The sequence below is a fragment of the Morus notabilis genome, unplaced genomic scaffold, assembly GCF_000414095.1.
Source record: "Morus notabilis unplaced genomic scaffold, ASM41409v2 Scaffold1072, whole genome shotgun sequence".
NCBI lineage: Eukaryota > Viridiplantae > Streptophyta > Magnoliopsida > Rosales > Moraceae > Morus > Morus notabilis.
The window spans coordinates 114135-126875 of record NW_010367092.1 but is presented as its reverse complement, the minus strand read 5'-3'; the positions used below and the strand labels follow the sequence as shown (position 1 = coordinate 126875).

Here is a 12741-nt window from a genome sequence, read left to right as displayed (position 1 = left end):
GAAAAAGTAAGTTTATCTCATATTGTTTGTTTTCTTTCTCCGACCTTCTTAGGACACTCATGGAGGCCATTTCCAAAGAGAGTTAAGAGGAGAAACCTTAAGCCAGTTGTTTTATCATTTTACCGTTCCTGAAAGTAATGAAACACTTTTCCATCCAGTTTTCGACGGATGTCTGACGGAAAGGCTAACTCTGTAACGCAAGGATAATTCGCGGGGATAGCCTAATATGTAAAAGTAAGAAACCAAAATAGGATAACTGTCAGAATAATTGTTATTCGAGGACCATTGTAAAACTAACCCTATTTTATATTATTTATAGATGTTTCGAACTGCATATAACATATCACATTATGTTACATTTATCCTAACAATGGTATTGAAGGTGCCAGGAAGAGCAAAATAGAATCAGAGGAGAAGAAATCAAAATTGGTAGTATTCGTTAATATATTCAATACATCTCATCAGCTATACGAGCTGAGAAGTAAGAGTGAGAAAAACAGTGCCTAGAATAAAAAATAACGATATTATACAAACACCGAATGTTAAACTGTCATCATCATCACCACCTTCGTACTAATGATGTAAGCAACTGCAACAACAAAGAAGTTTATATGAGAATAGATTGTAGCTAATTCTAATGGATGAAGAGCTATCAAATTCTAATACGTGAATATTGCGATTAGAATGTGGCATGCAAAAAGATCAAGAAATATTGACATATTTACATGTGAGTTTATTGAGTTTAATCAAACCGTTCCAGATTCACGCAAGTATCCTATTTACCATTCAAAAATCTTCTTCTTGTCTGCAAAGCACACAAGGTATATGCTTAGTTTTGTTTTATTTCGCGATGTGGGATTATCAAATGCTTCAAAGTCACAACACAATGCAAAAGGAACTCTAAAACGAAGCAGAGCAGTAATCTAGAGCAAGTAACGCGCATTTGTTAGTTTCAAAAGATTCTAAACTTCTCTCGATAAGAATATCAGACTCGGCAGAATCCAACACTAGCAGAAGTTCCAAAAGTATTAGAATAAATAAAAGATGCTAAGAAAAACTCTATTATTTTTCTTTTACCTCAAATAATTCAAATGGGCTACCGCGGCGGTACACGTCACTCTTCTTGGTTTTATCACTGGGAAGAAGATTGTACAATAGTGCTCTCCATCCAACGAGTAAAACAGCAGTGCTTCCCATGGTAACTAATATAAAGTTAAATGGTGGAAAATGACCCGTTGTTGCTGCTCTTATAATCAACCCCAGCTGCACAGAAAAGGGGTTTTGTAAGAGATATTGTTAGCTTAACATACATTTTAATAATATAGCTGAACAAACTAGCTATACTCTAATGGTTAGAGAATTAAAATAGATTAATCAGATAGGAAAATGAAATGCAAAAATCTTCGAAACAATAAACTAAAATTGAAAGGCAACTCGTAACGCAAACGCATAAGTTGAGACTAGGAGACAGATTCAAGTGATATTCCAATCATGAAATACAAAGAGTAACAATCACGATGAAGAATTACTTCGGAAGAGAAGAAACCATGAGTCTAGAAGATGCAACTGCAGGAAGAATTAGATTATAGGCAATGATGCAGTTATCAAAAGATAAATAGAACGAAGAAACAACTTGAAACTTAAGAGGGCTGTTTTTGATAAAATGAACAGTTGACTTTGAACATGTATGCCAATGCCAAAATGTGACATAACTCATTGGTGCTTTCATGTTGAACGTTCCTCCTCAAAATGTGATTTCATCCAGCTCTCTCATTTTACAGATAGGCATGGACCAATAATCAAAGAACGTTAAGGAAAATGTTAAAGACTTGAATGTCAAAAAAAAAAAAAGCAATAAATTGAAGAACCAAAACTGGCTTTCCCAAATAACAGAAATCATTATTGACAGATAGTTTCCTCCTAAATGGAAAGAAGAAACATCAACTTTAAGCTCTCTTATTAGTTATTACCTCAACAAAATCATCAATTCAAAAACCTTGGTGCAAACAAGATAACGTTTGAACTTACCGGGATTCCGACGGCCCACGATTTCGCCGTCACAACAACACCTTTCGACGTACCATTCCTTCCACGCCCGTCCTCCCCATAACCTCCGAGGAAGTAAGCGCTCAAAAACCACCCTGTTCAACCCTAATTAGCGTCTCTCTTCAAATTATAAAACAATTTTCAACGCAAAGAACGTAAAGTTTAAATTGTGAAGGCAGAAAAACAAGCGAACCAGCAATAAAAGGATCGGCCGTGCGAAGGGTTTCGACATCAAAAACAGAGAAGCCATGATTGAATCTTCCAATTGCGGCGAACAAAAGCAAAGCCAGAACATCACCACCGGAAAACAGAGCCACTTGCCTGAATCCAAAATCAACCGAAAATTCTCAAACAAAATCAAAATTTTCAAATTAGCCCCGACAAAACAATCACGAACTTATTAAAGTTAAAGAATTACCCCCATTTCTTGAACCGAGCAGAGGAATCGGGTTTGTCGAACTGAATTACGCCCTCCAAGGGGACATTCTCGTCGCCGACGAAAATCGTTTGGTCATTGCCGATAGCGGAAGAAGAGATCGAGCTTGAAGGTGTCGACAACGAGGGCTTGGCGGCGGAAGGGGAAGCGGAATCGAGGGCTTTGTCGGATTTGGCGAGCGTGAGATTAAAACGCTTCGTGGGGTTTAAGGTTGAGAGGGACTTGGATTTGCGGTTGGAGAAGAGCGGAGAATTTGGGGTTGTCGACGCCGGAGAAGACCTCAAAGAGCATCTTCTGGCTGACAGAGCTCCGCCTGGAGCTTGGCTTAGCACCAACATTCTTTTTCCCACTTGCTCGCTATTCTACCCCACCAGATTTTTCTATCATATAGAATATAATTTTTCTTTTAAAAAATAATAACAACAGAACTGGCATTGTTATAGCTCAAATTTATTACAGTATTTTTCTTTATAAAAATTTAAATTAAATTTTTTTAATATAGTGTTTTTTTCTCTCAAATATATAATTTGAGTGCTCAATTTAAATTGTGCAACAAACATAACCTAGGTTTCAAGTTCGTTTTCTTTTTTTTTTTTTTTTTTTTTTTTTGTTGGGTGAAAATATGGTTGGTTTGGGTTGGCGACCTAGAATTTGTGTCTTGTGGCTAGTATTCATTTTTTTATTTTCACCAAATGTGTATATACAGAATATATCTCCGGCTAAGACTTTGTTGCTTTCTTTAGCTTTTTATACTGAGGGAGAATAGCTAAAAACTCTTATATCATCCTCAAATGCAAAAATAACATGTTTAATTTCTTATTCTATTTTATTTTTCAATGTTTAATGTCATCCCAAACACTATATTTATTTGATGGTGTATTAGAATAAGATTTTTGAAATTTTTTTGATGGAATAGGATTTTTGAATTTAAATTACACAGTTATTTTAGGATATATTTTATCTTTAGGTGTCATTTAATATTTAGATTTATATTTATCTTTAAGATCGTTTACAATATTCTAATTATTTAGTTACACTATATTTATTTGATGGTGTATTAGAATAAGATTTTTGAAATTTTTTTTATGGAATAGGATTTTTGAATTTAAATTACACAGTTATTTTAGGATATATTTTATCTTTAGGTTTCATTTAATATTTAGATTTATATTTATCTTTAAGATCGTTTACAATATTCTAATTATTTAGTTGAGCTTATCTTTTTAATTTTAGATTTCTAAAATACATTAGGTAATGTAATTTTAGTTCAGGCTTAAATTGAGTTTTCAAATCGCCCATTGAGTTATTGTTCTCCCTCTATTAGTTATCTATCATAATTATGAAATTTTTGAAACTTATAAAGGTAAACTATTTATTTTAATATAATTAAAAAAAGAAAATTTCAATACATCAGACAAAAATGAATTGTGAAAACTTGGCACAGGCTGCTGGTGCCAAATTTAACATCAAATTGATATATGTCAATTTTTAACATTAAAAATAGCATTGCATATTTAACAATTCAATTCGCAGATTCGAGTTTTCAATTCGAGTTGAGATGTGACATTTTCTGAGGTCATTTTACTTAACAAAAAACGTTAGATTTGACATTTTTTGAGAACTTTTTACTATAAAAATCTAAAATTGAAAACTTAAATCGGTAAAATGAACGAAACAAATATTACCAGTTTTCATATCATTCTTTCCTCTTTCTTTTCGGTAAAATATTCAATAGAATTGGTTGATTATTACTTACAAACCATGGAGTACAAACTCCCTAACAGATGGGAAAATGGTCGCGAAGAGACCAAACTTCTGATTTTCGGACAAAAATTTTGACACTATCAACATTTTAAATGGGGAAAAACAACTTTATCCGCGTAATGGAAGCGAGTAAAACATGCCGCAGTAATATAAAACCGTTATTGTGCATTTTACCAAAGCTGGTTAGAGAGAGACAATATCAAATCCGTTTCTATTATTATCAGAGCGAATTGCACGCACTATCAAACTCTACTACAATTCTTTTCAGCCTAGTTAGAGACAGAACAGAAGTAATTCTTTTCTGGTTTCCAAAATATTGCTCTGATCCTATATATCATGTCTAAAACACCGTGGCACATATAAACAGGCTGCTCCTGTTTTATACAAAGGCAAATCAAATAGTAGCAGTATAGACAATAAAAGAGCACTGCATTTGGCTAGCGCGTTAAACCTGGTCGGCCGCTGCTCAATGACGTATTCCGAGCAGGCAGGGCGCAACAAATATGCCAATCGACATTCAAAAGTGCATAGCGAGACACGAACCAAACTACTATATTCTGAAATAACTAGTCACCCATAAGCAAAAGGGCATCAAACGGTTAAACGCAAAATTGAAAGCCAAAGAGTTACTGTAAGACTATTATAAAGAGATAAATTTGGACGAGCACGACGAGACCGATGTAAGAAATGAAAATTAGTTAAGACTAAAGCCATCAGACAGTAACGGAAATGAGATTGGAGAGAGACAGAAATTGCACTTGCAACCGCCATCAACCTACAGAACGTACCTGACAGGACAGTCAGATTTAAAAGCTTCGGAAGCTTATGAAGACGGCTGCGCAGGAGTTGATAAACTAGTTTTCATTTGCAGAAGAAGTAAACCAATAATGCAACTGCTTCGACTACAACCTAAAGTCACTGAATGTCAGTGCAATTATATTACAGAGATGAGAGATCTTAATCCTGTACTTGCGAATCCATAAACCCCACGATAAAGAGCATGCAAACAACATGTTTATGACTCAAGGACCCACATTAATTTTCAACCTAAAATCAAATTTATATAAAAAAAGAAGACCCACTTTAATTTTTCCCCCTTGTCGTGGGACTGTGGAGAGGGAAGGGCCGAAAAAAGAAAAAAGACAAAAAAAAAAAAACGTGGGGGAAAGAAAAGAAGACATGATCCTAGCGGTTAAAATGTACCATCCCTAACTCCATTGGCAAAGAATGTACTAATTCACAGTGCCCATGTACAACGGACATCAGGGTAGTTAACCAGAAATTTTTTACACTGACTCTAGAAAATATTTAACATCAGAACCTCTTCAACTCTGTTGGTTAGAAGAATCACTGTTGGAACCTTTCAACCTCACAGAATCAACATCCACCTTATCCACTTCAATTTGATGAGACACGATATCCCTTGGCGCCCCATCACCCGCAACAACCTGATTTGACTTCCCATTCACCCTGGCCTCTCAACTCCTTTGTTACCGCCTGTTGCCAAACCGAAAACTCTACCTGCACCATTCATGTAGGTTGGATAAAAGAAAGCACCGCCATAAGGAAAAACACATGCCCTTGAGCCATCACCAGGAAAAACTGGAGCAAACCCATTACTAACTCCACCGTATCCTCCAAAAGGATACCAAGCATTATAACCTGGAAAAGGTGCATAACTAGGAGGAACCCAATATCCAGGACTATAAGGAGGGTAAAATCCCGGATGATAATTGTTATTAGGTGAACCTCTTCCATCTCCATTTTTCATATAGTAATTGCCATTACTGTTATTCTCCTCCTTCGGCACAGCCCTCTTGACCTCAACAAGCCTACCATTCAACTCGTGAAAACTATTCCGCACAACATTCTCAACAGAATCCTCTGAAGCAAAGGTTATAAAACCAAATCCCCTAGGTCTGTGAGTTGTGCTGTCATGCATTACCACTACATCTGTTATAGTACCAAAGCGTTCAAAATAATTCTTAAACTCCTCCTCAGTTAGACTAGCTGATAAACCCCCAACAAAAATCTTCTTAGTCCTAATCTGATTTTTGATACTGTCGTTACTACCGCTACTCTCACATAGACCATTACTTTGCTGCTGATTCTTGGGGCCACTTCTCGGAATTGCTTTTTTCACTTCAACCTATAAGATCATGGAAAATTGATAACGAATCACACTTTAGAATTAACACCTCGTCTTAAAAAAAAATTCAAAATTCTGTTTGATTTCTGGAAATTGAGGTGCAAGAAATTGCGATTTTGAATAAAAGAAAAAAAAATAAAGAAAAAGGAAAAATAAAGAGTTCAACTAATTCGGTAAAACAAACAGAGATTTGCACTTCTAACTCTATTAAAAGCTCTTCTTTCATCCAAAACTTCAAATTACATACTTTGAAAAGCAAAACAAATCGAGAAAAAAAATTGTCGAAATTGTACAATTTAAGATCATGAAAATTTGATAAGGAATGACACTTTAGGATTTCAATCTCTCCTTAAAAAATAAAACATCAATACTCTGTGGTTGGTTTCTAGAAATTGTAATGCAAGGAAATTACGATTTTGATTAACAAAAAAAATATAAAAAAAAACAATAAAGAATTTAACCAGTTGGATACAACAAAACAGAAGGACGCATACAAATTTTGTAATTTACCGAAAGAGAATCATCAATTAGAAGCAAAAACTCAAAAAAAATCCAAAATTCCACTCTTTTTTTTCCCTCTAATCTTCATTCAATCAGCAACCAAACAGAATACAAAAAACAAAAACCATAATAGAAAAGGACTGAGAAGAAAGAAACTAACAGTTCTTCCGAGAATCACATGGGAATCATTGAGGGCTTTATCAACAGAAGAAGCATCAGAGAACCACACGAATCCAAAGCCCCTAGGGCTTTTGGTAATCCTGTCCTTGGCAATCACCGATTCCAAAACCGTCCCGTACTTGCCGAAATACTCCTTCAATGAATCTTCGCTCGTCTCCCGCGAAATTCCCCCGACGAACAGCTTCGCCCGATCGTTTTCCATTCTGAATCGAAAGCCCCAGAAGAAAAGCCCTCTTCCGCACAGAAACCTAAAACCCTAATTTTATATTCCCAAAACCCTAGCCAGAGAAAAATATCCCAATCTTCGAGCCTAATAAGCTTGGAGCGGCGTCGTTCTGGACCACAAAGAGTGAAAATCAGTGAAAGAGAAGACCCTTGAAACCAACCAACGTTAAATTCTTCGAAAGAGATTTTGGGAAGAAAATACCTGATGATGTAAATTGTTGACTTTTATATAGGTTGGGTGATCCAATGGCTCTAAGGGTTTGGGCTTATTGTTAAGTTCATGGGCCTTTTTGATCCTCTTTTTTTGCTTCTCTTGAATTTTGAAAAGGATAAGCATTTGAAACTGCAAAAATATACCCCTTTATTTCCAGTTAGAAAAGAATTATCTAAAAATTTAAGAATTAAGTTAAGTTTATCTTTCTGTTAGTTTAATTAAGTTAAGTTTATCTTTCTGTTAGCTTTGATTTTTACGTAATTTTTATTCTAATTAAATGAATATTTGAGTTTTTAGTTTTCTTTTATTTTTTTTATTTTTGGGATAAGTTGTTTTGTTCTCTCTTTTAAATTTTCTATTTATTCTCTCTTTTTCTTAGTGAATATTGTATCTGTCATTCAATGGAAAATGTCTTTTAAGTACATCAGATATAATAGATGGTGGAACATCTTTCAACCACACCATATCTTCTTCTAGCCTAAGACCATGCTTAGCTAAACCATGGGCTGCAAAATTAGCAGACCTAGGAATATGGTTAACTAAACAGTCAGTGAAACAAGAAAGAAGACATTTAAAGTCAGATACAAGGTTCTCAAACTTGAAAAATTATGACAGTTGGAATGGATAGCACGAATAATATTTTAAGACATCTATAAAATTAAATGGAAAGCTAACATCTATAGCCCAAATAAGCCTGTGACTTTAGAGCAGTTGCTTCAACCTTCTGAGAAGAGAACTTTCCATCTAGAAGATAGGGCAGCCATAACAAAGCCTTCACTATCTCGAATTAAAGTACTAATTCCAACAAGACTTTCTTTCGAAGAGATACATGTATTGACATTCATTTTATATTATCAATGCTCCTTTTGCTGACAATGAGATTAACTTTTTAGTAGTCTTTTAAGAACTTAGACGACCATGAAGGAATATAAGACAACTCTGATAAAATGATTATGAACAAAATCGTTTCTTTCATTCCAGATTGACCAAAGTAGGCATAAAAAGAATTCAAAGCTCCCTTTGTTGTATGTATATTCAGCATGGTGAACAAGATCAATAAAAGACAATTTTGAGTCTTTCCAATGCTAGGTTGGAAAACCAACAACATTCCAAACTGGTGGACAAAATTTGCACCATATGAGGATATGCTGGACTCTTTCAAGAGATGACTTACAACAAGGACAACAATATGTGGAGAGAACTTTCGTTCTGAATAGATTGGCAGTTGTCGGTAACCCGTCATGATAAGTCTTCTAGAAAACTGTCTTGATTTTTGGAGGCACATTCAAATGCCAAAGGGCATATTCTTTTACCTAACTCAAATCACAACTTAAACTTTTTACTACAGTATTTTCTCTTACAAAAATTTAAATTTAATTTTTTAATTACAGTGTTTTCTCTCACATACTAAACTCAAGTTCATAACTCAAATTTGAGAAAAGAACATACCCAAAGTTTCTTCCACCAAATGTCAAGATCAGCAGAAAAACTCTTATTCAAAAGATTAAAAAACTTTTGTTGAAGAGACTTATAAACTCTATAAAAGAGACTTATAAACTCTTATTCAAGAGACTAAAACCTCTTATTCAATAGACTAATGAACTTTCGTTGAAAAAACTTGTAAACTCTATAAAAACGACTTATAAACTCCTATTCAAGAGACTGATAAACTCTTAAAAAGAGACTATTAAACTCAAATACAAAGAGACTTGATGTAAATAATTATCAAAACAAAATTTAAATATAAGGATAATTAAAATAAGTGGATATATAATCAATAAAAGGTATCAACACGACTTTAAATAAATTAATTAATAGCAGAAACTATATTATTAGAATCACGATAGTATGTACAATTAGAATTGAAACCCAGAATTCTCCATTGAACTTCTTGTCGGAGTTTTATCAAACAGTTGACATATCAATTTATAAAAGCACCTAAAGATAAGAAAAACTGAAAAATGTAAATAAACTCCAAATTGAATAATAAAATAATACATCTACTCACATATGAATGTTAAAAGATAAGAACTGAAAAAAAAGAAACCCAATAGAGACAATTGAGTGAAAAAAGAATCTAAACGAAGAGTAACTGATAAGATATTAGGGAGTAAATTTCTTATCAAATACGAATTACGAAGACCAAATTACCAGAGAAAGAAGACAAGTAAAAATATAAATTCACTCTTACGAAGTTATCATTCAAGCCCAAAATCTAGATATTGTTGTCAGTTTATTGTTCAGAACTTAATGTTGTAATATCCAATAATTATATACTACACATTTCTAACAAAATTTCATGTTTATTGTAGGACTTGGAGAATGATGCATATGAGTTCCTCTAATCCAAACACAAGAGAAATAGAAAGATATCGACTTTAATCTAACCGTCAATGAGTTCCAAATTTAAAATCAAATAAAAAATCCATGTACATAATCGTATCAAGAGACAAATTTTGACGAATAAAGGGAGAGGAATTTAACCTCATTGGACGTCGACAACAATTTCTGGCATATCTGTCCTCGTTAAAGTCAGTGTTCTCCGTATCATTCTCAGATGCGACACTTGCAGACTTGCTCCGCTCTTTGCGTCGTCGTTGGTGAGTTTTGGGGTTCTTTGAAAAAGTTTCATGGAGTGTGGGAAAATGGAAGAGGGGGGAAGAAAAGGAGAGTTTTTTGTTCACATTTTCGTTATTTATTTTCTCTTATTCTACTTTACTCTTTTTAGTGGTTCTATTATCTTCGTAATTCTTTTTTTTATCTAGATTAATGTGTTTTTTTATATATATCTTGATCCTACATAAACTAACTTTAATTAATGAAATGTCTTTAATCTTGAATTCTAAAATAATTTTAGACTATCAAATTTGGTTGACAACATTGTGAATACAAAAACCGTACATATTTTAAGATTATGGTGTCACAAGTAGTTGAGATTTATAGAAACAAGCCAAAGCCAAATGAGAACAAAAGAATCAAAATCTATGCCAATTCTGTTATCGGTCAAGAACAACAAGTCAACAACCATGGCTTACTTGTTGTTTTTGCTTATAACATACGTCTTACATTCTAGGGCTGTTCACGATCCCAAACTGTTTGGTTTCCAGACCACATCGTTAATAACACTTTTTAAAAATTTAGACTGGACTAGATCATTAGTAAGATGAGACCGAACCGAATAAAAAGTTTATTTGACCAAGTGAACCCTTTGCTCCAGTCCCGGTAAACTCTCTTATCGAGAGAGGGTTCTTTACCCTGTTCGATCTCCCAGGCGCTGCCAGCGTAAAACCATCCGTACTTCCATATTTTATTCGAGTACGGGTTACCCTTGACGAAATGACCTTTCGGGTGGCCGAGGAGGTAATACCAATATTTGACGTAAAGCATATTCCTCACTCGGTACACGTACTGGATCACTTTTAAGGGTATCTCGGTTGCATATTTCTTCATCTAGAGCAGCTAGCCCCTGATCAAAATCCTATACGAATTCGTATTGATTTGCTTGGGAGCTATGTTCATTCAGTGCAAAACTCAGCACAAAAATGGGTGAAGTGGTAATCTGAAGCCTGCTCAGAAGAATTCCACGTACATGGTGACATATCCGGAAGGTGGCTTGGTCGGTCTGTCGTTTGGGTCGGGTGCCACTAAACATATGTTGGAAGGGATGTTATAGCACTCACGTAGCGCGTCGAGCATGTCTTGGGTCACCCGGCTCTCAAATTCATCCGGATGATGTGGCAAGGGGTACTCGACGATGTCGAGGTCTCTGAGCAACAACGGGCTCCTCGTGTATGTCCCCATACTCATCTTCATCCTTTTCTTTAGTATTCAACACGATTGGTCTGGATGTAGAAGCTGGTTGTTGCTCAATGACCCCAGTTCTTATCCCCTGCAGTCTGCTGCTCGGATCCTCGGGCCATCCCTTAGCGAACATTGATTGCGCCCGATCTTCAACGGTGACGTCAGACTGGCTTACTATATCTGAATAAGTGTAGTGACTAAGAAAATCTCAGAATTTTAATAATGTAATTCATGTATTTGAGTCAAGGATTTTCCTGGAAAATCATTATACTATGTACATTTTGTGATTGAAGGATTTATGAAATTAACATCTGCATTCCTAAATTCTGTAGCAGATTTCACGTTAAGTTCACATTTTTCCGATCAAGTAAATTCGATCGATAAATTCTCACCGTACTTTAAAACGGAAGAATTTCCAGTATAGATACAGTTAGAGAATCTTAATTTTAAGAATCTCCCAGCACAGTACAACCTAGCATCCAGAACCCGTATACAAGAGAAAATAACTGTCAGTATAATTTTGGACAGTTTTAATGAGTAACTTAAGGGAATGGACAAAAATACAAGGTGTAGGTTAGTGTGTGTGATTTGATGAGATGTGATGAGAGAGGTGAATAGGACTAATGATTAGTTTTTTCTCCTTTTTCTCTTCACTTGGCCGGCCATCCTTAGGAAGTTATATCCAAAAATTTTGGTTATATGTTGAGTGTGTTAGAAGGCTACAAGTTAAGGTGATGGGATGGTAGTGGTTGAAGGGGAATTAATGGCAATTTTGGCTTCTCCTTTTCTCCTTCCATAACCGGCCAAGATTGGGGGAAATTGAACCAAAATTTGGTTGATTGAGAGAGTTGATGTGGTGTTAAAAAAAAATAATTTCCAAGTGCCTATAAAAGGAACCACCATAGGATAAGCCTCATTTTTTTCCCTAGCTTTTCTCTCCCCCTCAAAATCCGGCCATACCACACTCCCCCACTATTTCTCAAATATTTTCTCCTACTCTCCCAATCTTGAGCCACTACAAACCATAGAAGAAGAAGAAGGAGACCAAAGGGTCTAGGAGGAGTCTAGACAAGCATTTTTTTCAAAGGGTATAACTCTAAATCTTTTTTTTATGTTATGTTTTAGTAAAGTTTGAAATGTAGAAATATTCCTCTTAAATTTCCTTATACTTTCTAGTTCCAAGCCAATAACAAATCTTAGAGGAGTTCAAAGTTTTCAAGGGAGAGAGATAGTTCTTCAAGGGTAAGCTCTCAAACTCTTCTCCATTAATTTCTAGCCAACTTTAAGCTTGGATTTGTGGATGTAAATTTGAGGTTCTTGAGGAGATGAGTTGTAATAAGGGTGTGTGAGTTTTATGTTGGTCTTGTGAGTTTTGAGGTTAGCTTGATGTGGTATGTTTATGCTTGATTTAAGTTGCTTATTTTC

At 34.9% G+C, this 12741-nt stretch overlaps 2 protein-coding genes across 3 annotated transcripts; both read right to left on the bottom strand.

Annotated features, from left to right (window-relative positions):
- Positions 1-413: 413 nt before the first annotated feature.
- LOC21387291 lies at positions 414-2894 on the bottom strand. Its single transcript, XM_024174601.1, has 5 exons — positions 2465-2894; positions 2240-2367; positions 2029-2141; positions 1078-1263; positions 414-589 (listed from the first exon to the last, which is right to left on the bottom strand). Exons 1-5 carry the CDS (start codon positions 2818-2820, stop codon positions 560-562), a joined length of 813 nt encoding a protein of 270 aa, XP_024030369.1. The 5' UTR covers positions 2821-2894; the 3' UTR covers positions 414-559.
- Positions 2895-4524: 1630 nt separating this feature from the next.
- LOC21387290 (RNA-binding protein 1) lies at positions 4525-10188 on the bottom strand. Of its 2 annotated transcripts, XM_024174598.1 has the most exons (4): positions 10000-10188; positions 7504-7644; positions 7057-7411; positions 4525-6395 (listed from the first exon to the last, which is right to left on the bottom strand). In XM_024174598.1, the coding sequence occupies exons 3-4, from the start codon at positions 7276-7278 to the stop codon at positions 5712-5714; spliced, it is 906 nt and encodes a 301-aa protein (XP_024030366.1). In that variant the 5' UTR covers positions 7279-7411; positions 7504-7644; positions 10000-10188; the 3' UTR covers positions 4525-5711. The 2 variants fall into 2 exon arrangements, with proteins under 2 accessions (XP_024030366.1, XP_010110137.1); XM_010111835.2 differs by lacking the exon at positions 7504-7644.
- Positions 10189-12741: the final 2553 nt, after the last annotated feature.

Coding starts and splice junctions, on each gene's coding strand:
- LOC21387291 (XM_024174601.1), bottom strand. CDS start 2,820: ATGTTGGTGCTAAGCCAAGCTCCAGGCGGAGCTCTGTCAGCCAGAAGA. Junction 2,142..2,239: donor GGCCGATCCTTTTATTGCTG/GTTCGCTTGTTT, acceptor AGGGTTGAACAG/GGTGGTTTTTGAGCGCTTAC. Junction 1,264..2,028: donor CGTGGGCCGTCGGAATCCCG/GTAAGTTCAAAC, acceptor TTTTCTGTGCAG/CTGGGGTTGATTATAAGAGC.
- LOC21387290 (XM_024174598.1), bottom strand. CDS start 7,278: ATGGAAAACGATCGGGCGAAGCTGTTCGTCGGGGGAATTTCGCGGGAG. Junction 6,396..7,056: donor ATGTGATTCTCGGAAGAACT/GTTAGTTTCTTT, acceptor ATGATCTTATAG/GTTGAAGTGAAAAAAGCAAT.